Source organism: Muntiacus reevesi, chromosome 2 (genome assembly GCF_963930625.1).
Source record: "Muntiacus reevesi chromosome 2, mMunRee1.1, whole genome shotgun sequence".
Classification (NCBI taxonomy): domain Eukaryota; kingdom Metazoa; phylum Chordata; class Mammalia; order Artiodactyla; family Cervidae; genus Muntiacus; species Muntiacus reevesi.
The window spans coordinates 103,658,385-103,686,216 of NC_089250.1; the positions used below are offsets into that span (position 1 = coordinate 103,658,385).

A 27,832-nucleotide genomic window follows, 5' to 3' on the forward strand; every position below is an offset into this window, starting at 1 on the left:
TTGAAGACTGAAAGACAAGTTTGGCTGCGAGACGCGCCTGCCTCCCAGGGGTGGGGCCGCAGCACCCAGGGCGGGGTTTCCTCCAGGCCCACGCCGCCTCCGCCGGCCACGTGACCCGCGGTGTTGTGGTCCGGCCCGCGTGGGTGGCGGGAGCGGCGGGAGGGCGGGGGCGAGGAGGGGCGCGTCACGTGACGGGGTTTAAATCTCCCGCAGCCCGAGCCGCGGGGGCGCCAGTGCCGCGAGTCGAGCGGGAGCAGAAGAGGCGAGGGAGGAGGGCCAGAGAGGCGGTTGAAAGATGGCGGACGAGGCGGCGCTCGCCCTTCAGCCCGGCGGCTCCCCCTCGGTAGTGGCGGCTGAGAGGGAGGCCCCGTCGCCGCCTGCTGGGGAGCCGCTCCGCAAGAGGCCGCGAAGAGACGGCCCCGGCATCGGGCGGGGCCCGGGCGAGCCCGCTGGAACGGCCCCCGAGCGGGAACTGCCGGCGGCGGCCGGCGGCTGCCCGGCGGCGGCAGCGGCGCTGTGGCGGGAGGCCCAGGTGGCGGCGGCGGCCGGAGAAGGAGACAATGGGCCGGGCTTACAGGGCCTATCCCGGGAGGCGCCACCGGCCGACGACTTCTACGACGACGACGACGACGAGGGCGAGGAGGAGGAAGAGGCGGCGGCGGCTATTGGGTACCGAGGTGCGCAGGGCGCGGGCGGCCGGGACTGCGCATCCCCCCTCCTCCTCCCGGGGCCCCTCCTGGTGTCGGGTGGTGGAGTCTCGGGCCGCTTGGGGGTTCGGGCCTGGCTCTGCGGCGTCCCCCTGCCGACCTGGGCCTTCTTCAGCCGCGCGCCTGCGGGGCTGAGGGCCGGGCTGCTAGAGCGGCCCGCGGACTCGCTCCCTCCCCTGCTCTCTACCTCCCCCTTCCTCCCCGCGGCCCGCCCCAGCGGCCTCGCGTTTTGCGCAGCCGCGGGGCGGGCTACCCTCGCTGTCGGTTTTAAAATAAGTTTCTCTCCCCTCCTACTCCTTTAGCGTATTGCTTTTGTTAAATGTCCTTCGCTTCTCCGCCCCTCTCCGTCCCGCACACTTCAACCTGCAACTTTTTGACTGTCCCTTGCGCCAGCCTTTTGCCGTTGCCGTGGCAAACTGACACCTGCGAAATTTGTTGGGGTTTTTTGGAGGGACTTTATTTTTAAACTTGCTTTAAATTTTAAAGAGCATAGTTGTTTATAAAGACATTACCTTTCTGTGGTGCAATTAATAGTGGGCGTAGGAGAGTAATAGTTTTTTAGATTACTTTGCCGTGAATAGTGTTTTTCCTCTAACCGTGTTCTTACAGTGGTTTTTACATTAACTGTCTTCGTGTGTGTATATGTAACCCTGAAACACGAATTGACATTTTTCTGACATGCTAAAGTAGGTGTGATAGTTGTGTGTCTTGTCATTCTTCAGTGTTTTCAGTTTTTATCTAGACAGGTGTGACTCTATTATTTGTACCAATAAATTCAATCAGTGGACCATTTGACCATATGTAAAGATAGCGTGTGCCTTAGGACTGGATTAGAAAAACGACACTGTTTTCAGAAAACAGTTTAATAAGGGAAACAAATAATGCAAAGGTACCTTTGTAGATTTAGCGTTATATAAGAGAAGTGCAAGTTGCCATAGCTGTATTTCATGACTTTTTGGGTAAATTTTTATTTGGTAAGTTTTATGAGCCATTATTTGTGATCGATAAATTCAGTTAAGGTTGCTACTTTTTGTGTTTTGATTAAGAATTAATTTATTTCTAGATTTTGATGAAACTTAAGCTTCTGAACAGAATCCCCAAAGAGGATATACTGTTCCTGTGAACGGTGTGAGTTGATCCAGTAGACATTTTTTACCTGGGCAGTATGAGTGAATGTTAAGTGCTTTATTCACTGGAAATTGTTGCAACATAATAATTATTAGAGCTTCATAATTTTAGATGCAGATTGTTTCCGCAACCTTGAGTTACCTTTGGTTTCTTTTGCAGATAACCTTCTGTTTGGTGATGAAATCATCACCAACGGTTTTCATTCATGTGAAAGTGACGAAGATGATAGAGCCTCGCATGCGAGTTCTAGTGACTGGACTCCAAGACCTCGGATAGGTATGATTTCACAGTTTAAGAGCTGTCTTTTCTCTGGTATTGTTTTTTTATGTCGACGAAAAATATATTTCTTTCTTCCCTTATTGTCTTGTGATGAGGTTCTTAGGTGTTTACTGAGATTTAATGTCAGCTTAGTTTTAGGGGAAAGTCTAGTACTTTGTTCTGTTTTTGTTCAACAGCATGGGCCCATGGAAGCTGGCTTGTGTTATTTCTCAAAAACCAGGTCCTTTCCACTTGTACCCTCCATGTGGAATGGTCATCCTCCAAAGTATCTTGCTTCCTTCTTCATATCCTATAATTTTTCTTCTTAACTCTTACCACTTGACAATTTCTGTATATAACTTTTATTGCTGTATTAGAATATAAAGTCCATGGGGGCCAGCGATTTCTGACTGATTTGTATACTGTTTAGTCAGTGCCTGGAAAAGTTAGCCCTCAGTAAATCTTAAGTATTTTGATGAAATGGAAAAATATTTTGAAGTAGAGAACACTATGAGGTTTTTATATCAAAGTAGTAACATGACTATCTCAAAATATTCTTTTTCTTAATGTGCTCTTTTTCCAGAAAAGCCTTGACTATTTAAAGATAGTGATGATTAGTTTCTCTTTAGTGTTTATATTGACGGTATTTTTGGTTTTCTTAAGCGAAGAACTGATTAAGAATTTAGGGCAAAGAATTATTAAAGCTCAAAACGTTAGCATTGTACATATCATTGCAGAGACTGGTTAAGATTAAATTGAAGATTGTTACTGGGAAAATTTTAAAGACAGTAGTTAAGTATAGATTTCATTTTCTTTGTGTTTTTAGTGATAAATGGCGTGGGCTTTCATGATGGGTAAGATCTTTATTGATTTGCAGAACCTTTTTGTACGTCTGTTGTATTTAAGCTACATTTTTTTAGGTTTTAACCAGAGAAATCTAGTTCTAGTAGTAAATTCACTTGACTCTTGCACATGTTATTTAGTCAGTAAGTTGCATCTGATTCCACCTCATGAACTGTAGCTGGCCAGGTTCCTCTGTCCCTGGGATTTCCTAGGCAATAATGCTGGATTGGGTTGCCATTTCATTTTCCAGGGAATCTTCTCTCCCCCGGGATGGAACTAGGGCCTCCTGCATTGAAGGTCGATGGATTCTTTACCACTGAGCCACTGGGGAATCCCTTTAAAATACATACCTGGCCTTTTTTAGCTCAGGGGACAGGATATATAGCATTGGTTCTGAGTCTCAGCTCCTGACTTCATTGGGATATATAACATTAGCTTTGAAGATGTTCTGAATGAAACACCTTTGCAGTGCTTTTTTTTTACTTTACAAAACAGCCTTAAGGATTGCTAATTAACTCCTTCAGACAATAAATGAGATTTTGAACGACTTGGAGTGGATTGATCTAGTTCTTTTCCCTTTTAATATAGGTCCATATACTTTTGTTCAGCAACATCTCATGATTGGAACAGATCCTCGAACAATTCTTAAAGATTTACTACCAGAAACAATTCCTCCACCTGAATTGGATGATATGACGCTGTGGCAGATTGTTATTAATATCCTTTCAGAACCACCAAAAAGGAAAAAAAGGAAAGATATTAATACAATTGAAGATGCTGTGAAATTACTGCAAGAGTGCAAAAAAATTATAGTTCTAACTGGAGCTGGGGTATGTAAGATGGATGAGAATACTAGTAAAAGGGGGAAGGTGTGTATTTTCTCTTCAGCCTTGTCCTAGTCAGAAACAGATAAATTCTGGTATAGAATTTATCCTTATATGATAATGGGCATTTGTGTTTGGAAACTGCTAAAAAGTGAGTGCAGCAGTAGTTACTAAATTGGTTCAGGATTTTTTAAACTTCTTAGTAACCTTAAAAAAGATTCCCTTCTGTTGATTGACACAGTAGGTAAGTGGGATTAAGGTAAGATTTTTACCTGCTTTATTATACCACAATTGCTGAAGAAGATGCAGGGAATTCTGCGTGCGTTACAGTGTCAGGGCCTAATGATAAAAATTGGTTATTTGCTCAGCATTCATGGAGAAACTAGGAACCTCATATGTATGTATTGGTAAGTGGAGAACTTAGTGTAGGAAAGGTAACAGATTCCTACCTCTCCTCCATTTTTTTTTCCCCCAATTACATAGAAGTTTTTTTTTAATGTGAGATAGGGCACCATAAACAGAAGTGGAATACAGACAGCAGATTGAAAAAAAAAGCACCATGTTTGACTTACAAAGGATTATTTCTCTAATGTACAGCTAGCTTCAATTGATTGAAAATAACAATAATACAATGGAAAAAAGGCAAAGACCATAGACAAGATGGTTTGCAAATGATTATAAAAGAGGCTCAATATCAGTACTCAGTGAATGCAAATTAAGTATTAGTGAGTTTTCACTTTTTTACCCATCAGCTTACTAAATTTTAATGTTGATAACACACACTGTTACAGTGTGGAGCATTGTAAGCATTCTTATACATCGTCTCTCCTCCACTTTAAATTAAGATGATGTGATTGTGGTGGCTTGACATTTTCCATTTGCCCCACTTTCCGTCTCAATTAACTAGTTACTAACTAGTTACTTAGGCTATTTCATATTGTGTATTGAATACAGAATATGTTACATGGAAGTGACAGAACAGTTTTTGGAGTAAAGTTGAGTCCTGCTTTCTGACCTGTTGAGTTCAGGGAGAGTGTTATTTAACATTAGATGATCGTGATGAATAGGTATGTTTTGCTTCCCCAATGTGACTTAGACGTTTGTTTTTGCCCTGAGACCAAAATGGAGTAAACGCAGACAAAATTGTAAAATAGATAACTTCTGAAATCCCAGCTTGAAATTGTCAAGGTTTATTTGTGGAAAAAGCACAGAATCTAAATTTGTTCTTCAAAATTAAAAATTGCAATATTGTACAGCATAGTTTTTTAAGGAAAATTAAGAAATTTAGTGTTTTTGAAGTAATAGAACCCTGATTTAGATGAGGGATTTTTTTTTTGGAAATACTTGGCTGAAACTCTCCCGCTTTCTAGTTAAAATAATTTGAAATGGTTTACTTCCTTCCCAATCAAGTTGGAATTGCTTTAATTTGTTGGTTAAATGCTTATAAAGGTTTAAAGGTAGCCTTACCCCGTTATGAATTACCCACTTAAGAATTCCTTACCCCCTTATGAAGGGAATATTGGTGGACTTAATTACACTGGTTTTCTGAGTATTTTATTTCTATTAGAAATTAAACTAAGGCAGTATCTGTATTCCCCAAAAGTTTCAAACTAAAAATATTTTTCAGCTCTTCCCTAATTGTGTAATAAGAGGACTAGTAATTATTAAGGTAGCAGTAGAAGATTTAATTGTGCAAATTATGCCATGCGTATTTCAGGTTTCTGTTTCTTGTGGAATACCTGACTTCAGGTCAAGAGACGGTATTTATGCTCGCCTTGCAATAGACTTTCCAGACCTTCCAGATCCTCAAGCAATGTTTGATATTGAATATTTCAGAAAAGATCCAAGACCATTCTTCAAGTTTGCAAAGGTACTACGAACTTTTCTAGCTGTTTCTTTGTCCTCCTGTCATGAAAAATTATTTTGAATGGCTGTCTAGTAAATTAAATACTAGTACTGTGGTGGAGTGAAATCCCTGAAGTCAAAATCATTTTAGTCAGAAATCCCTTCTTCCCCATAGGGACTATCATTTGCCTTTCTTCATTTTATGATTGTGCTTATTATCAAAGAAGAGCCTATTTCATATTTCTCCGGTTTGCACTTCACTTTATATTGTCCAGGCTTTTTTTAGAGGTTAGTAGATCATATAAATGGAGAAGGCAATAGCAGCCCACTCCAGTACTCTTGCCTGGAAAATCCCGTGGACGGAGGAGCCTGGTGGGCTGCAGTCCCTGGGGTCGCTAAGAGTCGGACACGACTGAGCAACTTCACTTTCACTTTTCACTTTCATGCATTGGAGAAGGAAATGGCAACCCACTCCAGTGTTCTTGCCTGGAGAATCCCAGGGATTGGGGAGCCTGGTGGGCTGCCGTCTATGGGGTCGCACAGAGTCGGACACGACTGAAGCGACTTAGCAGCAGCAGCAGATCATGTAAAAGTAACACCGCTGTTTTGATATTGAATTTTTTTTTTAATATTTACTTGGCTCTGCAGGGTCTTAGTTGTGGCACGAAGGATCTTCCTTCGATCTTTAGTTGCAGCACACAAACTCTTAGTTGTGGCATATGGGATCTAGTTCTCTGATCAGGGATCGATCACCGGTCCCCTGCATTGGGAACGCGGAGTCTTAGCCACTGAACCACCAGGGAGATTCCCTGTTTTGATATTGAATATTTTTTATGGATCACAAAGATTATAACATCTGTTCAGTATGTTCTATAGTATGAGGAGATATGCCTGTGATCGGGGTGGAGAAGGTTCTTAGATTGCTTTTTAGTCAGGGTTGATTCTGCTTTAGAGTATGTAGAGCTGTTCTGTCCAGTTCAGAAGCCATTTGCCATGTGGGGCTATTGAGTACCTAAGTGTTCTATACTGAGATGTTATGTTAACAAGTGTGGAAGACATACCAGGTTTTGGAAACCTAGTATGAAAAACATACAAAATATTTTATTATATATAATGATTATATGTGTAGATAGCAATACTTTGGTATTGGGTTACAAATTGTGGAAATTTCACATTGTTAATGTGGTTACTAGAAAATATGAATCGTGTATATGATTCAGATGTTTTTATTTGGCAACTGTGGAGTTTAAAGTTTGACATCACAGTCATCCCTTGGTATCTGAGGTGGGGATTGGTTTAAGATTCCCTCAGATACCAAAATCTGAGGATGCTTAAGTCCTTTATATACAGTGGTATTTGCAAACAGTCTGTGCACGTGCTCACTGTATGCTTTATTTAAGCGTTTCACCTCTCAGTTTTGGGGGGTGGGGCTACGCTGGTCTTCATTGCTGCTCAAGGGCTTTCTGTAGTTGTGCCGAGCAGGGGCTGCTCCGTGGTGCACAGGCTTCTTGCTGCTCTTGGTGCAGAGCACGGGCTCTAGGGTGTTTTGGCTTCAGTAGTTGCACCTCATGGGTTTAGTTGCCCCAGCAGCATGTGGGATCTTCCTGGACCAGGATCGAGTCCATGTCCCCTGTATTGGGAGGTGGACTCTTAGCCACTGGACCCCACCAGGGAAGCCCCTGCTTCTGTATCCTTAACCTTCACAGATACTGTCAGCTTTTTTGTTTTTACAAATTTGAGGCATAATGGTAACCCTACATCAAGCAAATCTGTAGGTGTCATTTTTCCAACTGTACTTGCTTACATATGTCTCTGTGTCACACACTGGTAATTCACAGTATTTGACTTTTTCATTATTTGTTACAGTGGCCTGGGATCAGTGATCTTTGTTATTACCAAGGATGTAGTGATGGTTAGCATTCTTTTTAGCAATAAAATGCTTTTATTTAAGGAATGTACATTTTTTTGAGATATAATGCTATTGCACACTTAATGAATTACAGTATAGTATAAACATAACTTTCTATGAATGGGGAAACCAAAAAAAATTCATTTAACTGACTTGATTGGGTTACTTGCTTTTTTGCTGTGGTCTGGAACCAAACTCATGGTGTCTCTGAGGTATGCTTGCATGATGTTAATAGTTGCTGGTGCAGTAAATTCAAAATTTGGTTAATTGTTATTGCTAAACTTCAGTATACTTGAGAGGGTCTTCTGTATTACTGATTATTCTTTAATGGGCATAGAAATGAAATGGAATTGAATTTTAATTAAAGGATGACCTCAATTACTTTCATATCATGTGGTGTGTTTATATAACTATAGGAAAACCTCTGCCAATTTAGAATACATGTGTTAGCTTAAATTGATGGACTATCTTAAATAATTTTGTTTTGTGCAAGTGTGCTTATAAACAGGAATTAGAATAAAATGAGGATGTTACATTGGAATTTCTTAGAAAACTATTTACTTGCTAAAACCGAAAATTGAATTTGAAAACTTTCTGCAGGCTACTAAGAGAAATTTGAATCTTGCCAATAATCAACTTGAAACTTAGAAAACTTTTGAACTTCATATATCAGCAGTGATGATGGTCTATCCTTGAGAATAGACTGCTGGTTCACAGTGAACTGAGCAAATAATGTAAAGTTAGTTTCTATTTATTTTTCTTTGTTACAAGAATGTGAATTTGTGAAGATTTACTGTTTTTTATCTACTGGTGCTAGGGGTACTGCTGCAAGACTTTGAAGACCAGTTACTTGGTTTCTTGAATTGGACTTAGAACACTGGCTCTAGTTATTGGAAATTAACACTTTTTTTCTGGCCTCACTGTGTGGCCTTTGGGATCTTAGTTCGCTGACCAGGGGTGGAACTCATGCCTTCTGCAGTCTGCTGTGGGAGCGCAGAGTCCTAACCACCAGTTCCCCAAGGGGACTGCACAGGAATGAACTCTTTAAGAAAGTCATCAAGTAACTAGAAATTACTTTGATCTTGTATCTGAGTATAAGAGCTTGATTTACTGGTGCATTTATTTAATGCTCACAAGATTTTTGCTGTAAATTCTGTGTTCTGAGAGGAAACAAAAAACATGCCCAGACTAACTTCCCAGGTTTTTCAAAACCCTGTCACTTAAGTGTATATTAAATTGCCTAGTGAAGGTAGTAATCTCACGCTTGGGGAAAATATGGTAACTGAGAATACAAATAGCAAGGTGAGAAAGAATGTAACCTTTGTTGTCTAATGTACATAATGAGTATTCAGTTTTAGCTTAAACTGGTTTTAGTAGAATATTCTTGTTCATTTATTTTTGGTGCTTTGACAGGGACTTGAACCTCAGATTAAAAATCTGATAGTCTATCAGCTGAGCTCTCCAGGCAGTTTAAACTGGCTTTGATGTAAAAGAATCTACAGGAGCAATTAAGTATTACTCTTACAAAGACAGGTTATAAAAATGCACAGGATAGAAACCTAGATGGGGCAAAAGAGAAAATAAGATCTGAATTGGAGCAAAAATGCTTCTGTGCCGTGCTCCGCCGCTGAGTCTTGTCCAACTCTCTGTGACTCCGTGGACTGGAGCCCACCCGGCTCCTCTGTCCATGAGATTTCTCAGGCAAGAATACTGGAGTGGGTTGCCGTTTCCTACTATAGGGGATCTTCCCCATCCAGGAATCAAACCTGTGTCTCCTGCATTGGCAGATTCTTTGCCACTGAGCCACCTGGGAAGCCCAGAGTAAAAATGGCAGTGTTAATTTGTGACCGTGTACAGATTTTATGGTGCCTGGGAGAAGAAAAAGTTGGGAGAGGCAGCATGTGTCACTTCTCTATGAAAGTTGGAGCTAAACAAATGAATTAATCTTTATAACTGCTACTTATATAAGATTGTTGTTCAGTTCTCACATTAAAAACTACCAAAAGGAAACCATCTAGTTGCTGAAGTACCGCTTAAAATGAATGGTAATAGGTAAGAGAGATTGAGTTAGTCTAAAAATGAATAAATAGGAAAAAGCTGAAGGACAAATAGGAAAGGACAAAGAATGAAGGACAGTGGTCAGAAATTAAGAATGGGGAGGATATGTAAATCTTGTAATATTTTAGTAGATTCCAAAAAGAATACATGAGTAAAATACTCAGAATCTAAAATTTTCTACCAATTTCTATACTAGGCAGAAAGTTAAAAAAGATGGTTACTTTCTAGTTGTGAGAGAAAATGAATTTAAGTTGATGTGTAGTTGATTTAAAATGGGTTTCAGGCGTATAGCACAGTGATTCGGTTGTGTAACTTTTTTTTTTTTTCCAGGTTATTTACGTTATAGGTTGTTATAAAATTTTGAGTATAGTTCCCTGTGATATACAGTAGGTCTTCACAGGCTACCTGTTTTTATTTATTTATTTGTGGCTGTCCTGGGTTCTGTTGCAGCAGGCAGGGGCTGCTCTTCCATTGTGGCACAAGGGCTGCGCGTGGCTTCCCCTGTCGCAGAGCACAGCGCTGAAGCGCGTGCAGGCTCGGGCGCACTGGTTCAGTAGTTGGCGGTGCACGGGCTTAGTTGTTCCACAGCATGTGGGCTCTTCCCAGACCAGGAGTCACACCCACGTCCTCTGCGTTGGCGGGCAGACTGTGGACAGTGGGCTGCCGGGGAGCCCCAGTTGTCTGCTTTGTGTGTAGGAGCGAGTATGTGTTAACCCCAGACCCCTCGTTTATAACCCCCTTTCCCCTTTGGTAACCACAAGTTTGTTTTCTGTGTCTTTGGATCTATTTCTGTTTAGTAAGTAAGTTAGTTATTTTTATTTTTTAAAAGAAGTGATGTTTGATATCTGTCTCTCTCTGTCTGGCTTCACTTTAGTATGATAATCTCTGGGTCCATCCATTTTGGTGCAAATGACATTATTTCATTCTTTTTTATGGCTAAATAATATTCCACTGTATATATTTACCACATCTTTATCAGTCATCTGTTGATGGACATTGTCTCCACGTCTTGGCTGTTGTAAATAGTACTACAGAACATTGGGGTTTCATGTATCTGTTTGAATTATAGTTTTCTCTGGATATATGTCCAGGAGTGGATTGTAGGATCATATGTCAGCTCTCTTAGGTTTTTAAGGAAACGCCATAGTGCTTGTACCAATTTACACCAACAGTGTAGGGGGTTCATTTTGAAAGAAAATGAATTTAATAATAAAGCCTTGAAAAAAAGGAAATATTGTGAATTTAGACCTTTTGGAAGGAAAGTTTCTCTAGATATATCAAGCCATTAATTGTATATAATGGAGAAGAAACAGATTTCTTCTAGATTGGGGCCTCCAAGTAATGGGAGAGGTGTGTGAAAGAGGTTATTGGCTCATTAGAGCAGTTTCTCAACCTGTTGACAATTTGGGATGGATAATTCTTTGCAGTGAGTACTGTGCATTGTAGGATATTTAGCAGTAACCAATGGCCTCTTCCTCTTAAATACCATTAGCACCCTCTCGTCAGTGTTGATGATCAAAAATGTGTCCAGATGTTGCCAGACGTCTCCTACAAAATTGCTCCCCGTTTGAGCCACTAGTGTATCAACAGTGTGCCTAGCTATGGCACCACTTTGAATTCTTCTATTGGAGAACAATTAAGGCCAACATTAAAGCTATATATTCTTGTTTTGAACCATCGTCGTCTTGCATAACGGCTTAAATTGATAATGAATTGTGGCCATGGTTCTCAGGAGTCCATGAAAACCAATCCTCCTATATGAGTGGCAGTTATAAAGATTAATTCATTTATCAGGGGCTAATAAATATAAGTGATTTTTATTAAGAGTCAGTGAAGGTGAAGCTGAGGTTGTATAGAATAACTTTTTGTTTTTTAAAGGACTGTTTTCAAAGATACAGTTGCTATCCGATATTGAATACGGTGAATGTCCTTTCCCCTCAAGGGATAAAATTCAAGGAAAGGAGAGGGATAAATAATGAACTTCCAAAAATGTATATTTATTCAGTAAATTGTCACTTTATTGATAGGTACAAACATACCAGATTATGTAGTTACAAGGTTAAGGAATCTTAAAACCAGCTCATTTGTAGTGTTTTCCATTCAGTAAACTTTCTGTCAGATACTTGAATACTTGATAACAATCACAGTGTTAGTCAGGTGGTTCATCATAGGTTCCATCTATTGTAACTCATCTGGCAAGTGTTCATTTTGGATTTTTCCTGCTTTCTGTTACTAAAAATGTACTGCTGATTGTCCTTTTGGATATGTTTCTAATGTTCTATATTTCCTGAAAGCAAAATTGCTAATAGTTCTGGGTGAATAAAATGTACTCCCATCAGAAGTGTATTGGAAAGCTAAATTAGCATGCCCATGCCCTTTGCCCCACAGAAAAAGCCTCCCACGATACATTAGTATTGTTGGTTGTTGTTGTTGTTTTTTTTAAGAATATCTGTGTGTTGTGTGTATGGTTTGAAAAGATTGAAACTGTAGAAAACATGTTAGTTGGCCTCTCCCTTCAGTTTTCCTGTCTTTAATCTTTCTTAAAGGTTACCATGGTAAAATGTTTCACTGGGTTTCCTTCTAGGGAAAAAAAGAGTAAACCTGTTTGTGTGTGTGTGTGTAGGGGGGAGAAATATTATTGTAAGTTTCTAATAGTACTTTTAAAATGACTACTAATAAAATCACACTCTTTTCTCTATATTGCTTTTTTCCCCCACTTAATATTCTTGGAAATAGTTTCATAATGGCTCTTAAATATAGCTCATTTTAAAGAAAAGTCTGCATAGTATTGTTTGGTAGTTGAACCACAGTATATCTAATCATCTGTTAATGGCTATCTAGAGTTTTTAAGGCAGTTAAAACTAACTGTACTTTTTTTGTTATTAATACTAGCGTAGATGACTGCTTCTTACTACTTGCCATGTGTATATCTTTGAATCGCCTGTTGTTCTTAGTAATTTTTTTTTCCACTGAGATTGTTTTCTTCATACTGATTTGTGAGAACTTTTTTTTTTTGCAATGCAGAACTTATGGGATCTTAGTTCCCTGATCAGGGATTGAACCTGGGCCATAGCAGTAAAAGTTGTGTGGAGTCCTAAACACTGGACTGCCAGGAACTTCCCAAGAACATGTATTTTTTAAAAATTATTTATTTTTGCTTGCACTGGGTCTTTGTTGCTTTCCTCAGACTTTCTGTAGTTGCAGCAAGTAGGGGCTGCTCTTCATCCCAGTGCTCTGGCTTCTCACACGGCGCCTTCTCTTGTTGGCAGAGCACGCGCTGTAGATGCCTCGGCCTCAGTGCTTGCAGCGCACAGGCTCAGTAGTTGTGCACGGGCTTCGTTGCTCTGTGCCATTTGAAATCTCCCTGGTGTAGGGATTGAACCCATGTGCCTTGCATTGGCAAGTGGATTCTTATCCACTGTGCCATCAAGAAAGTTGTGAGAACATATGTTCTTGAAGAGTGTTGGTGGGTGATTAGAATTTTGTCTCCAGTAATCCCATGCAGGATGTGCAATATGAAATATACTTAACTAGATTAGTCTCAGTAGACTGATTTGCAATACCTAATAGAAATGGTACTTCACCTGAAGAAAAAACAGGAAACATGAAGTTGAGTGGTCAGAAATTGCATATGGCTAAGAGCTGCACTTTGGCATCAAAACTGGGTTTGAATGATAGTTCTGCTGCTTACTGGCTTTTGTGACTTTTGGTGTTACTTCTGTGCTTTGGTTTTCTCACTTGCAAGATGGGGATATGTATGTCTAGAAAGGAGGATCAACAGATCTTTTCTGTACAGGTCCTGGTAGTAAATGTAACCTGCTTCGTGGGCCACATGGGAACTCTGTCATACTGTGTTCTTTTCCTTTACAGTCCTTGAAAATGTAAAAATCCAGTCCTCAGCCCCGTCTGCAGCATTATTATAAAGTGCTCCTGTTATACCTGGGACATACATTACGTATTAATGAATAGCTTCACTAATTGAAATTCTCTTAATGTTATGTTGGTACAGGGGCCAGCAAACTACAGCCTTAGTCCAGATGTGGCCCACTGCCTGTTTGTTTACAACTATGAGCTAAAACTTTTAAATGGATATGAAAAAAAAAGAAAAAGAATAATACTTTACATCATGTGAACATTATATGAAATTCTAGTATCAGTGACTATAAATAAAGTTTCACTAGAACACAGCCACGCTCGTTCATGGACATGTTGCCTGTGGCTGCTTAAGTACCACAGTGGAAGACTTGAATGGTTGTAATACGGACCATAGAGACAAGAGACCAGATGGCCTGCAAAACCTTAAATACTTGGTATCTGGTGTCCCAGTGTGGAAAAAGTTGAGGAAACCAACTTTTTAATGGGGAAAAAAGTAGTTAGATTTGTCAGGTGACTGATTTACAAGTTTTTGACTAGGAAAGATACTGAGTAGTCTATAATTTTGTGGAATGAGTGAAAGAAGACTAGGGATTATGAAGATTTTTCATTACTATGATGATTTGGTTTCACTTACTTTTTGGGACCTTGGAAAATTTAGATTCTAGTTTCTTAACAACTCTTCCTACACCAATTGAAATAGTGGCATCTCAAACTTTGGTGAGTACTTCTAGTTTCAAGGGGCTTCAGTTAACACCCCTGCCTTTGACTGGATTCTCATTCATGTTGGTAGAAATTGTGAGAAGCAAACAAGCAGAGAGCATCTGGAGAAAAACCATTATTCCTACATGAAAACTCACTATGGCAAAAAATAAGCTTTAGTTTTGGTCACGTTGGTTGCTTGTGGCCAATTACTGGATTGTTTGCACATTTCTGGACATAGCTTGTAAAAGCAGCTTGTCATTTTAATAGCATTTCAAGCATTTGGTCCCAGCTCTGCTTCCAGTCTATTTATTGTAAATGGATTCCTATGGCAATAACAGTGGTCCAGCCGACATGACTGGTTCCTTAATAGGACTTAAGGATGTTCAGATTTAGGATGGCCTGTCTTAGAACATGTCCGGAATGTCACAATTCCAACAGGAAGAATTAATGTGTATTTTATCTGAAAGTTGTATTTCCTGCCAGCCAATTAGGTTTTTTTTTATTTGTTTTTTTTGGTCTGTGCTGGATCTTCATTGCTGCATGCAGGCTTTCTCTAGTTGTGGCAAGTGGAGGCTACTCTTTATGGTGCCTCTCACTGGTGGCTTCTCTTATTTGGGAGCACAAACTCTTGGGTGCTCAGACCTCAGTAAGTTGTGGCATGTGAGCTCAGTAGTTGCGGCTGTCAGACTTCTAGAGCACCGGCTCAATAGTTGCGGTGCATGGGCTTAGTTGCCACACAGCATCTGGGATCTTCCTGGACCAGGGATTGAACCCTTGTCTTCTACATTGGCAGGTGGATTCTTTATCACTGAGCCACCAGAGAAGCCCTCGATTGGATTTTTAACAAATTTTCCTTGTTAAGGGGTTGGTTGGGCGCTTAGAACATTTAAATTGTAATTTCTTAACAACTTTTCGTACTGTCTGTTGAAATAGTGGCATCTCAAACTTTGGCGAGTCCTTATTTAGGGGTAGTTCTGTTAAAACAGTCCTTTCAGAGTAAATTTGTCCCATTATTTCAGATTATATCCCTTAGTTGGAATGCAGTACTTAAATCTAGTGATTCAGACATGGTCCACTGCATATTTGGAAGAAAATAGACAAAGTTTCAAATAACCATTAAACGTAAGCTTACAAAATAAAAGAAACCTTTCATAAATTACTCCAAACTACAGGAATTGATTTGTAAATCTAAGTACCGAGTTACCCTGAATTGTTAGTGGGTTGGACATGAAGGGAAACTGGAGTACAGAGCTGAATCTAGTATCCCACAAATTTTTGTTTTTTTTTTTTTAACAGTTCTAGTTTATTAAATTCTTTCATGAAAAGTTTACACAGTCACCACAGATAAGTCACTGCAGAAGCTTTACTCCTTTTTGCCAGCGCCAGCATTGGCCTCTGCAGTCTCCCTGACTTTCTTCATTCTGTCCTAGCCTTCCTTTCGCTGTCTTCTTGAGATGTTTTTCTCCTCCTCCAGGCCATGTCTTGCAAGCCTGTGTTTGGACTCATTCTTATTCCCATAATCCCAGGAATTGAAAATCATGCCAAAGCCATTTGTCTTTCCATCACCAAAATGGGTTCTGAATCCAAATACAAGGGTGACATCTGGTATGGTCTTGTACATTTTGGCTAGTTTTTTTTTTTTTTTTTTTCCTGAATTTCTGTCTTGGGTACTATTTCCTACCCATGGTGAAGATCATCGATGACCATTTGTTTCTACTAAAGTAATCAGTTGGTCATAAACTTTCTACTCAGGATAGTTACTGTATCGTTCATCATCTTGAAGCAGTCAGAGAGGAGAAGAGCTAGTGTCTCACAGGATTTTGTTCTTCTTAATCCTTACCTTTTAAAAAGGGTGGGCAATAAGGCACATGCAACTTCATTCTGTGGGGTGGAGTCCTGGTACTCTCGCTGCTGCTCAGCCTTGCTCTGAAGGTAGGCAGCCGTTTGTTCTTGTAGTGCTGGCATGCTATTAGCACTTCCCTGACTACTGTTCTGTCCGTTGCCTAGAATATTGTATTTGTTTAAAAAAAAAAAAAAATCCTAAGAGCTATTTCTAGAGGGGAGATTTATAAGGTGCTGGTATTAGAACAAAGTAATCTGATGAGAAAACAGTGGTTAATAGAGCATAACCTAGTTGTCCAAACATAATGTGACATAATGTTTTTTATAAGCATTAGCTTTAATAAACTCTTCATTTGTTACTTACTTCTTTCTATATGCATTGTCTTTTTGAATTGCAGAGTTCATGAACTTTCTGATAAAAAATTTGGGAGGCAGAATTCTTGGGTTTTGTGTATGTAACATTTTCAGCAGCATATGGTCATGTATGTGATAGACCTTATTATGAGATTTATAATGAGACATGCCTATTATTCTCACCTAAAGGGTATCTTAGTAGACTGTTTTTTAAACTTGAAATATTAAGTAGGTTAAAAGAAAGTCATGTAGAATCTTTACTATTAAACTTTCTGTATAATATCAGAATTGAAGACTCCAACCCCCTTTCCAGTTTTATAGCTTGTTTCTATCCTTCCTGACTTGTTTAAATGAAAGTATCTATGCTTTGCATATAATTCCCATTTTTGCTTCTTTACAAAACAGCAAAAACAAAACTATACACATTGGTGACTAACTTGACTTTTTTCACATGTCATGGGCCATCTTGCAGGTCACTCCCTTATTCATTTCAATGGCTGCACAGTCCACTCTTCTGGATGTACCATAGTTCTACAGCCAGTCCTCTGTTGGTGGACATATGGTTGTATCTAGTTTTTTGCTAGCACTTTAATAGGTTAGAGGCGGTAATGAATGGTAAGGAAGTAGGTAGAAGTACTACTTCGATTAAAAAGTAGAGAAGAAACTTCCTTTGCCATAGTCACTTACTAAATGAAATTTAATAAAAACACTGTCAAAAGTTGAGAGGACCAAAATTGATACTTTTTTTCTGATCTTTTTGCCATGTGTATATCTGAATTCTTTGTTTTTAAAGAAGAAACAGCATTGAAGCATTATTTGGGGGGAAAAACACACACACAAAATCCAGCAACTCAGCATTCATGAGCAGCCCTAGACTATGCCAGTATGTGCCTGTGCAGTGGAAGGAAAGCAAGTTTGGTAAGGAATTAAAACTTTAGCTTTAAACTTCCAACAGGTTGATATTTATAATGAATGATGAATCAAAAATTTTAAATATTATGTTGACAGTGCCTTTTTTAGTTTTAAAAAAGAAGTCACCATATCTTTGGTATTTTTTATTTCAATATAAACTTTTCCCCTTTTCCTTTACAAAAAAAAAAATCTGAATTTGCAGCCAACAAAAATTAGATATATATTAAGGTATGTATTTGTTCTGACTTTTATTAAAATATCAACATTTATAAGAGATGTTTGCAGGTCGATTTTTATCCTTTTCGAGAGGCCATGTTCACTAATTGCTGAGTTTTATTTGTATTATAGCAACAATCCTTTTGTGTGTGTTGCATCCATCTAGATGCTTTGAGATTGTCATGTATTGTTTTCTAATTATCATTGGTAGTTTTTTGTTGTTGTTAAACCTAAACCTGTGACATGGTTAACACTTAATGTTTTTTCTGCTTTTTGCATTATCTAGGAAATATATCCTGGACAATTCCAACCATCTCTTTGTCACAAATTCATAGCCTTGTCCGATAAGGAAGGAAAACTACTTCGCAACTATACTCAGAACATAGATACACTGGAGCAGGTTGCAGGAATCCAGAGGATAATTCAGTGTCATGGTTAGTAAACTTCAGAATTGCTTTTCCCGTTATATTAGTTTTGTAGGAAAAATTAGGATTAGTAAGTAGGCTGTCATTTAGGAATGGCGATTAAGCCTTATCATTTAATCATGTTACCTGATCAGGTGCAGATAAGGAAAGTAGACTGCAAAAATACGAAACCTGAAATACTGGCCTCAACTCTTTTAATTGTATCAAGTGTGAGATATTAATTTGGATTTCAAAAGATGTAGCAGTTGTGTACATTCAAGTTTCAAGTAGTGTGCTTAGTCATGTGCGACCCTTTGCAACTCTGGATTGTAACCCACCAGGCTCCTCTGTCCCTGGGATTTTTCAGGCAAGAATACTGGAGTGGGTTGTCATCTCCTTCTCCAGAGGATCTTTATGACCTAGAGATCGAACCCCCATTTCCTGCATTGCAGGTGGATTCTTTACCCACTGAGTCATCAGGGAAGCCTATTACATTCTTTTAAATAACCTTTTTTATTATAAAAGTGATATTAGTTATGGATGAAAAAAACATGGCATCTTGAGGTAATCAAGGGAACTGCTGATTCGGTCAGATGTGCAGGATTCAGAAATTTGAAGACTTTAAAACAAGTTTGAATAGACTTTTAATAAAATGTGTATTTGTTGGTTGTCTTTAGGTTCCTTTGCAACAGCATCTTGCCTGATTTGTAAATATAAAGTTGACTGTGAAGCTGTACGAGGAGATATTTTCAATCAGGTAATTTATCACCCATATCTTAGGATTTGTGCTTGTCTCTGATCTGTTTCTTTTGCCTCAAACCTTTTTTTCCCCCCTGAAAGTATTTATGTGGTACAGAAACATCCATGACTATGGGGGATTACAGAGAAGTACCTAAAAACCTTTCATTACCTTAAGTTGAAAACATCGCTTCATAATCTTTTTTAAAAAGTATTTATTTAACTGCAACAGGTCTTAGTTGTGGATCTTTGTGCAGGATGTTTGTTGCAACATGTGGTATTTTCCCTGGACAGAGGTGGAACCTGGGCCCCTGCGGTGGGAGGGCAGAGTCTTAGCCACTGGACCCCCCAGTCATCCCCATAATCAGTTTTGAATGATGAAATTGACTTCTTAAACATTACAAAATATTTCATGTATGCTCATTACCAAAAAAATTTTAAGAAGATAATAGTAGAGAATAAAAACCATCCAGAAATAAAACTCTGTGTGCTTAGCTGTATATAAAATCATAAAATTATGAGAAGATAACATATTAGAATGGAATTGTATTTTACAAACTCACTTTTTAAAATTTTACTTTGGCTGCATGCAGACCTTCTCTAGTTGCAGTGAGCGGGGCTCCTGTTTGTGGAGTGCGGGCTCCTCACTGGAGACTCCTCTTCCTGCATGGCTGTGTGTGCCTAGGTGCCCCGCGGCCTGTGATCTTCCTGGACCAGGAGTCAGACCCATGTCCTCTGCACTGACAGGTGGATCCTTAACCACCTGACCACCAGGAAGTCCCAAACTTTTATTTTTTTAAAGGTTAAGACTCATGTACATGTATACACATGTTTCTTTTTCCTCTTAATTTTCTTTAATGTCAAATGTGAATCTATACAGATATTAGCAGCAGATAATAGCACAACTGTATTTCATTGTATGTTAGTGAAATAAGTGGGGGGGTCATTTATAGTTGGTGTTTAGGTTTTATCCAGTTTTTCTGTTTTCATAAATTTGAAATGATTTCTTGCTAAGTGTGGAAATGTTCACTATTCTAACTTGGACTTGGCATTCTCTTTCCCTCCTCAACCAAAACCTGGAACACATAGGTAGTTCCTCGATGTCCTAGATGCCCAGCTGATGAACCGCTTGCTATCATGAAACCAGAGATTGTCTTTTTTGGTGAAAATTTACCAGAACAGTTTCATAGAGCCATGAAGTATGACAAAGATGAAGTTGATCTTCTCATTGTTATTGGATCTTCCCTGAAAGTAAGACCAGTAGCACTAATTCCAAGTAAGTTGGTAATGATTTCTAGAGAACCATTTCTGTATATTTTGCCATGTGTTGTGGGTATGTAGAGTGTACCCCAGTGATCTGTTTTTCATTAAGAGTGGTAAAGAGCCAAACTTTAGTTTTTAAAGGTGATATATTCTTGTTCATGAAGATTGATTAATCTGAAATTTCAATGGGAATAGAGGGTTTTCAAAACAGAAGTAATAACAAAGGGAAATAGTTCAAAGTAACTTTTCAATGGGATGTGTTTTTAATGCGGTAGGAGTTCACATCAACTAATTTACATATACATGGGAAACATGAAAAATAATCTATTTTAATCTTAATTTGAGCCTGTTGCTAATGTTTCACATTCTAGTAAGTTCAGATGTATAGCTTGATATTGTGTAAGTACTCATGTAAGATAGAATTTGGGGACTCAAAATGATTATTTTTGTAAGAACAGTCATAAGCATTATATGTAGATCAGCTCTAACCAAAAGGGTGTTCATGTGTATAAAAATGCTCAAATACAACCGAATTCCCTGTTGATATATTCTCAGGAATATTTCTTTAACCCATGCTCCTATGCTACATTTTTTCTCCTTCTAGTGAGCAAGCAAGGGGGAGGAAGATAGAGGGGCTAATTCAGTAGCATCACTTATGCCATAAAAGTGAGGGAAGGGGCAGAGGAGAGAATATCAAACCCTTAACGAGAGAATTAGACCCTCACACCAGCAAATAGACAGCTGCCGTAAACTGCTTTAATAGAAACTATTCATGTAGATTATAGGACAATTTGTAACTAAAAAGAAAATTTAATGTCTAAGCTTAGTTTTGAGTTATTTTTTTCTATTTAAACATAGAGCAGAGAACTTCTGACAAACTTTCTGTGGGGTAGTATAATGTGTTGGTGATATTAGGCAAAAGTGGAGAGTAGACTGGTATAAACTTTTACTCTTTATATCAGAAGCCATTTAAGTAGAGAAAACTCTCACCTACTAAGAGCCAAGAACTTTGCATACTATGTCACTTACTCCTCACTGCAATCTTGTGGAGCAGTAGTTACCCCATTATACAGACAGGGAAACTGAACACAGAATGTAACAGCTTGAGGCAGTTGCCCAGAGGTAATCAAGTGATAGAAGAAATTTTGCTGCTCATTTGTTGACTTAATAGTGTGATGGTATATAATACCTTGATTAGAGTTACGTGTCTTTTTTTGGTATTGGGGAGCATTAGATTTTCTTCTGGCTTGCAGGAACTTATTTCCCTGAGCAGGTATAGGACCCTGACCATGGCAGTGAAAGCAGAGTCCTAACCACTGAACTTGCCAGGAAATTTCGTGTTAAGATTTTACATATTGTGTTTGTTTTGGTTTTATAAGTGCACCTCCCTTCTTTTCTCTAATTCTTTATTTTTTCACCCTAATCTTAGGTTCCATACCCCATGAAGTGCCTCAGATATTAATTAATAGGGAACCTTTGCCTCATCTGCATTTTGATGTAGAGCTTCTTGGAGACTGTGACGTAATTATTAATGAACTGTGTCATAGGTTAGGTGGTGAATATGCCAAACTTTGCTGTAACCCTGTGAAGCTTTCAGAAATTACTGAAAAACCTCCTCGAATACAAAAAGAGTTGGCACATTTGTCAGAATTGCCACCCACACCCCTCAATATTTCAGAAGGCTCAAGTTCACCTGAAAGAACTTCACCACCAGATTCTTCAGTGATTGTCACTCTTTTAGACCAAGAAACAAAGAGTAATGTTGATGATCCAGATGTGTCTGAATCAAAAGACTGTGTCACAGAAAAATCACAGGAAGTACAGACTTCTACTAGGAGCACTGAAAGTGTTAATGACCAGTTGGAGAGTCCAGATGTGAAGAATGCGGTCTCCAGTACTGGTGAGAAAAATGAAAGAACTTCAGGTGCTGAAACAGTGAGAAAATGCTGGCCGGCTAGACTTGCAAAGGAGCAGATTAGTAAACGCCTTGATGGTAAGAAAGGCTGTTGGGCCGTTTTGAGTGTATAACTATTATTTTTTTTTTTAATTTATTTATTTTCATTGGAGGCTAATTACTTTCCAATATTGTAGTGGTTTTTGCCATACATTCACATGACTCAGCCATGGGTGTACTCATGTCCCCCATCCTGAACCCCCCTCCCTCCTCCCTCCCCATCCCATCCCTCAGGGTCATCCTAGTGCACCAACCCTGAGCACCCTGCCTCATGCATCGAACCTGGACTGGCGATCTATTTCACATATGGTAATATACATGTTTCAGTGCTATTCTCTCACAGCATCCGACCCTCACTTTCTCCCACAGAGTCCAAAAGTCTGTTCTTTACATGAATCTCTTTTGTGGTCTCGTGTATAGGGTCATCGTTACCATCTTTCTAAATTCCATATATATGTGTTATTGTATTGTATTGCTGTTTTTCTTTCTGACTGACTTCACTCTGTATAATAGGCTCCAGTTTCAATGGAATATTTGCAGGAAGTGAGCAATTTTGGCAACCTAGTTAGTGTGAACTTCATGCAGCTAAATTTTAATATTGTATTTAGAGAAACTGAAGTTGAGATTTTAAGCTAGAAAAAGATAAACAGTATCTTCAGTAATATGGGGAAGAAATGGTATCCAACAGTGTCCTCTGTACCTTGAGTTTCTCTAGGAGTGAGAAGTTAAGCATTTAATTGGGGACTACTGAGTGCTCCGCTCTGCTAAGAGCTTTAGGTGGTGAAAATGATCAAGATTTGGGTGCTTACTGAGGTCAGTGACTTGACATATTTTCTGATTTCAGTATCTGATTTCAGTTAGGCAGGAAACTATTATTTCTCAGGTACAGGTGGGAAAATGAGGACCACCGAGGTTAAATCCCGTAAGGACACAACTCAAGTGTAGGAGAACCAGGTAGATTCCAGCTTCTGTACCCTGTTGTTTCAGATCTAGGAAAACAGCTGGTTCTTCTCCACTGACTATCAGAAATAGCATCTGCTCTGTTTTGACTCATGGAAAGTCCTTACCAACTTGTATCAACATAGGTGAAATCACTTTCTACCTTTTAAAACCACTTATGCACAAGTATTAACCTATGGGTGAAAAACCCTAATTAAGACAGAAAATTGTGCTCTTAGATGCAACAATTTTGTACTGCTTAAAACACTCTCACTCACCATACATTGTGAAAACTGGCAAGAAATTTTAGACAAATGTATTACATGTTCATCTGCCATAAATAAATTTTAGTTCAGTTGAATAAGCCTTTGGGTATTCTCCAAACTAGGACTGCAGCAAGTTCTGGAAACACCCATCCAAGCAACTGATATTTGTATATAATTACAAAAATGGGTGAATGGGAAAAAAATAGGTGAGAATTTTAAAAGGTAGATGCTGCTTAGTGGGCACAAGGTTATAGAAGGCTTAACTGTGAGTTGGTGAAGTCTTCCATGAGGAAAACTAGGAAAAGATAGAATACTTACACTTGTCAGTGTGGCAAAAGTCAGAAGTAGAAAAATTGCTGTTGATTGAGTCAGCTAAGTCTGTCGTATACACAGTCTGCTTGTGTGTTGGTCCTTTGTGTCTTGACTCGTTTTTGATCCCATGGACCTGTAGCCTTGCCAGGCCCCTGTGCCCATTGCATTCTCCAGGCAGGAACACTAGAGTGAGTTGTCATTTCCTTCTCCAAAGTCTGCTTAGGCCCTCACAATATTCTTTGGCTCTTTTTTGACAGATGGGTCAAACGTATAAAACTCTGCCCCAGAAAATAGGTATACCTTGGTTTTATTCGGCTAATTTAGACCTTTAAAGATACAGGCTTCGGAATTTGATCTACTTCTCATAGTATTTGTGAGCATTTGAAAAGATAACTGATGTAAAGAATGTGAAAGTTAACATTTTTTAACTGTTTAAACCAAACAACTGGAGTTTACGCATTTTAGTTTGTTGTGAGGTCAGGGCTGAAAAGGAGGAAGTTGGAGCATGTAAGAAATAAAATGTGAATATCTTAAAGGTAAGATTGCCAAGAGGACAAAAACAGGTACGGGGTACTTGGACTGAGAAATGGATCGTTCAGCTCTTCAGGGGCCAGAGCAGAATGAACTGGTTTTCAATAAACCTGTACAAGGGCAGGACAGCCATGTGCTGGGACCCCTTAGAAGACTGGCTCCTAGGATGTGGTCTGTCAGCAGCTAGAATGCAGGTACTCAACCCCCTTCCTCAATCACTGACACACTGTGGTTTTCATGCTGCAAAACACGCAGAGTGAGAGCTGGGTCAAGACAGGGTCTTAGAGACGCTTGGGGAGGGAGGCGGGAGGGGGCATCGGGATGGGGAGCACATGTAAGTCCATGGCTGATTCACGTCAGTGTATGACAAAGACCACTACAATATTGTAAAGTAATTAGCTTTCAACTAATAAAAATAAATTAAAAAAAACAACATATTTAAACCAAAAAAAAAAAAAGCTTGGAAGTCATTTTGAAGAGAAACTTAAGTATATATAACTCCAGGTGAACTATGTAGTAGTCAGCTTTTGTGAATCAGTCTGGGCTTTTACAAGGAACACTCTTGACCTGGGAGAGAGTCACTCTCTGGCTTAGAAGAGAGAAGGGAAGGCTTCTCACCATGAGAGGTCAAATCTTATACTGCGAATGCTAATTTGGGAGGGCTTTGCAAAAGAAAGCTTAATAGTACTTCTCAAACTTTAACATGATAGGACTCAGAAAAATAGCTTCTGATTCAGAGGGTGGGTGGTGGCTGGATACTTCATCTCACCAAATCTCGGCTCTCTACAATTTTTTTTTCATACTTACCTCATAGGGTCTGAAAATTACTTCATACCCAGATGAGGAGATTGAGGCACAAAGATAACACTTCCAATTTGCGAAGTTTATGAGTGGCAGAACTAAGATTTCTACCCAGGACTGAGTGCCTTTATAGCTCGGTTTTGAGAAACTGTACATAATAATAGCCTCTAGTAGTGATACCCAGGTAAAAGGTTAGAGCCTACAGTTATCCAGACAGCACTAGGTCTTAGAAGACTGGAGATAACCTGTTTCTCTCCTATTACTGTGTTTCAGATAACCAGTATCTCTTTATACCACCAAACCGTTACATTTTCCACGGCGCTGAGGTGTATTCAGACTCTGAAGACGATGTCTTATCCTCTAGTTCTTGCGGCAGTAACAGTGATAGTGGAACGTGCCAGAGTCCAAGTTTAGAAGAACCCATGGAGGATGAAAGTGAGAATGAAGAATTTTACAATGGTTTGGAAGATGATGCTGATGGTGATGAGAGAGCCGGAGGAACTGTATTTGAAGCTGATGGAGGTGATCAAGAGGCAGTTAATGAAGCTATATCCATGAAACAGGAAGCAACATGCATTAACTATCCATCAAACAAATCATAATGTAGTAATTGTCCAGGTACAGAAATTGTTCCACCAGCATTAGGATCTTTAGCATGTCAAATTGAATGTTTACTTGTGAACTCAACACAGCAAAGAAACCAGAAAGGTATAATATTTATAGACTGGTAAAACAGATTTCCCCCCAATGGGTAATTTTTAACTCCTTATTTCTGTGCTTATACACTCAAAACACTAACTTTTTTTTTTAAACAAAGGTACGCAAGTATCTTTAGTCAGCTATTGGACTAGACTTTCTGTTAAAGGTTCATTTGTATGATACATCGACGTGTATATATAATTCTGTTTTTGCCTAGTGAGTTTCAACATTTCAGAGTTTTCAAAAAGCCATTGGAATGTTAAAGGGAACAGCTTATCTAGACCAAAGAATGGTATTTTCACACTTTTCTTTGTAACATTGAATGGTTTGAAATCCTCAAATCTCTGTTCTGCTAAACGTTTGATTCTTTATTAGCACAATTACCTATTTTTAAACACTGGCATTTTCCAAAACTTGTGGCAGCTAACTTTTTAAAAATCTCATGACATGCAATGTGAGAAGGAAGTCAACAATATGTGGGAGAGCACTCAGTTGTCTTTGCTTTCTTAAAATGAGACTTGGTGCTAACAGTTTCAGAAATGTATCGTTCAAATGAGGGTGGCTTTTGTACTTCCTGTGGACATGTAGTAATGTCTATATTGGCTCATAAAACTAACTTAAAAAATAAATGCTTTGGAAGTGTTTCAGTTGCTTTAGAAACAGTAGTACCTGCCTGGGTCCCCTTAGTTTTGAGAAGATTTGCCATTGTTGTTTAAATACCTATCACTGTGGTAGAGCTTGCATTGATCCTTTCCACAAGTATTAAACTGCCAATGTCAATCTGCAAAGCCTTTATGAATCAATATAAATGGTACTTCAACTGGGGAGAGTGTAATATTTTGGACTGTTGCCTTTTTTCCCCATTAATGAGAGCAACAGACCCCGATTACGGTTCCAAAGCCAGTGAGTACATGTTTCCTGCTGGGAGGACTTGGTGTAAGAAACACCAAACATACTAGCCTAGTATTATGGAGATGAACGTGATGTAACTTGTAATAGCAGAATAGTTAATGAAACTAGTTCCTATAATATATTTAAAAGCTTAGCCTGCCTTAAAACTAGAGAACAACTGTTTCAGCTGCAGAAGCTTCTAGCCTTTCAACAAAAGTTCATACTTTATAAAATTGCACAGTAATGATCAATTTTCCAGACTTTTCCCCAACATTGCTTTCAAATAAAGAATTTTTATGTTGCTTTAGTATTTATTACAGTTTAACAAGAAAGGTTTGAAATACAGCTGTTCTTTAAGCTTAAAATACCTAGCTAGGACCATTACTGCCAGAGAAAAATAATTTTATTGAATGACCATTTCCCTACCTAAAAGATGTTTCAATCTGAATTTATTTGACTACACTAAAGAATGCAGTATAATATTTAGTTTTCCATTTGCATGATCTGTGTTTGTGCTATAGATGATATTTTAAATTGAAAAATTTGTTTTAAATTATTTTTACAGTGAAGACTGTTTTCAGCTCTTTTTATATTGTACATAGTCTTTTATGTAATCTACTGGCATATGTTTTGTAGACTGTTTAATGACTGGATATCTTCCTCAAACTTTTGAAATACAAAACCAGTGTTTTATACTTGTACACTGTTTTAAAAGTCTATTAAAATTGTCATTTGACTTTTTTCTGTTAGCTTACATTGTTTAAGGTAAAAACTTGAAAAATTGTGCAGCTTTTGTACAGCTTTGAGAGCTATTAGATGCTACATTTTTTTTCAGTTTATATACAACAGTTAATACTAAAATAGTATTGAAAGTGCTGGTTTTAGTAACTGGTACATCACCAAAACGTTTCAACTGTTCTAGACCAGGAGCCTTCCCACCTTACTAACCCTGCCTAAGAATAACTGGGAAAGGTTGAAGGCAACAGGAGGAGGAGGCAGAGGATGAGATCTGAGCAAGCAGCAGACTGTGCACGCTCCGGGAGATACTAGAGGACAAGAGAGGAGCCTGGCGTGCTGAAGTCCGCGGGGTTGCAGAGTTGGATATGAGTCAGCAACTAAAAGAATAGCTAATTGTTGACATGAAACCCTTGACAAAGGACCAAGACTTTGGGATTGGGGGATGAAGGAATGGTGGAACTGTAGTGAACTCAAAGACCCAAAGGAGTAGACAAAAAATGACTTGATCAAATTTGGTGTGAACTTTCTTAAGGTGACCCAGAAATCTAGTATTCAGGAGGGCAGAAACATGCCCCTTTACAAAGACGTAATGAATAAATGTGGCAGTTTCCTGCCTTCAGGTCTCTTTTTGAAGTGAACTAAACAATTCAAAAAACTCTCTTCTCCTGTATATCTTGTTTGCACTAGAAAAAGTACCTGTGAAATTCTATATATGCAGAAAATAGAAAAGCAGTTCTTAATAAGGAGGGTATGTGGTCATTTCAAGTAATTGAAAACCTAGCAAAACCTGACTTTATACACATTGTTAATCAGCATCTTCCT

The 27,832-nt window shown here is 38.9% G+C and overlaps 1 protein-coding gene and 1 pseudogene across 2 annotated transcripts; one reads left to right on the top strand and one right to left on the bottom strand.

Moving 5' to 3' along the window:
* The first annotated feature begins 210 nt into the window (after positions 1–210).
* Positions 211–27,008, top strand: SIRT1 (sirtuin 1). Of its 2 annotated transcripts, XM_065922426.1 has the most exons (9): positions 211–677; positions 1,995–2,111; positions 3,525–3,766; positions 5,478–5,630; positions 17,761–17,908; positions 18,556–18,635; positions 19,706–19,892; positions 21,309–21,872; positions 24,956–27,008. In XM_065922426.1, the coding sequence occupies exons 1-9, from the start codon at positions 296–298 to the stop codon at positions 25,282–25,284; spliced, it is 2,202 nt and encodes a 733-aa protein (XP_065778498.1). In that variant the 5' UTR covers positions 211–295; the 3' UTR covers positions 25,285–27,008. The 2 variants fall into 2 exon arrangements, with proteins under 2 accessions (XP_065778498.1, XP_065778500.1); XM_065922428.1 differs by lacking the exons at positions 211–677; positions 1,995–2,111; positions 3,525–3,766; positions 5,478–5,630 and adding an exon at positions 17,121–17,264.
* Positions 15,514–15,923, bottom strand: LOC136158100 (small ribosomal subunit protein eS24 pseudogene; annotated as a pseudogene).
* Positions 27,009–27,832: the final 824 nt, after the last annotated feature.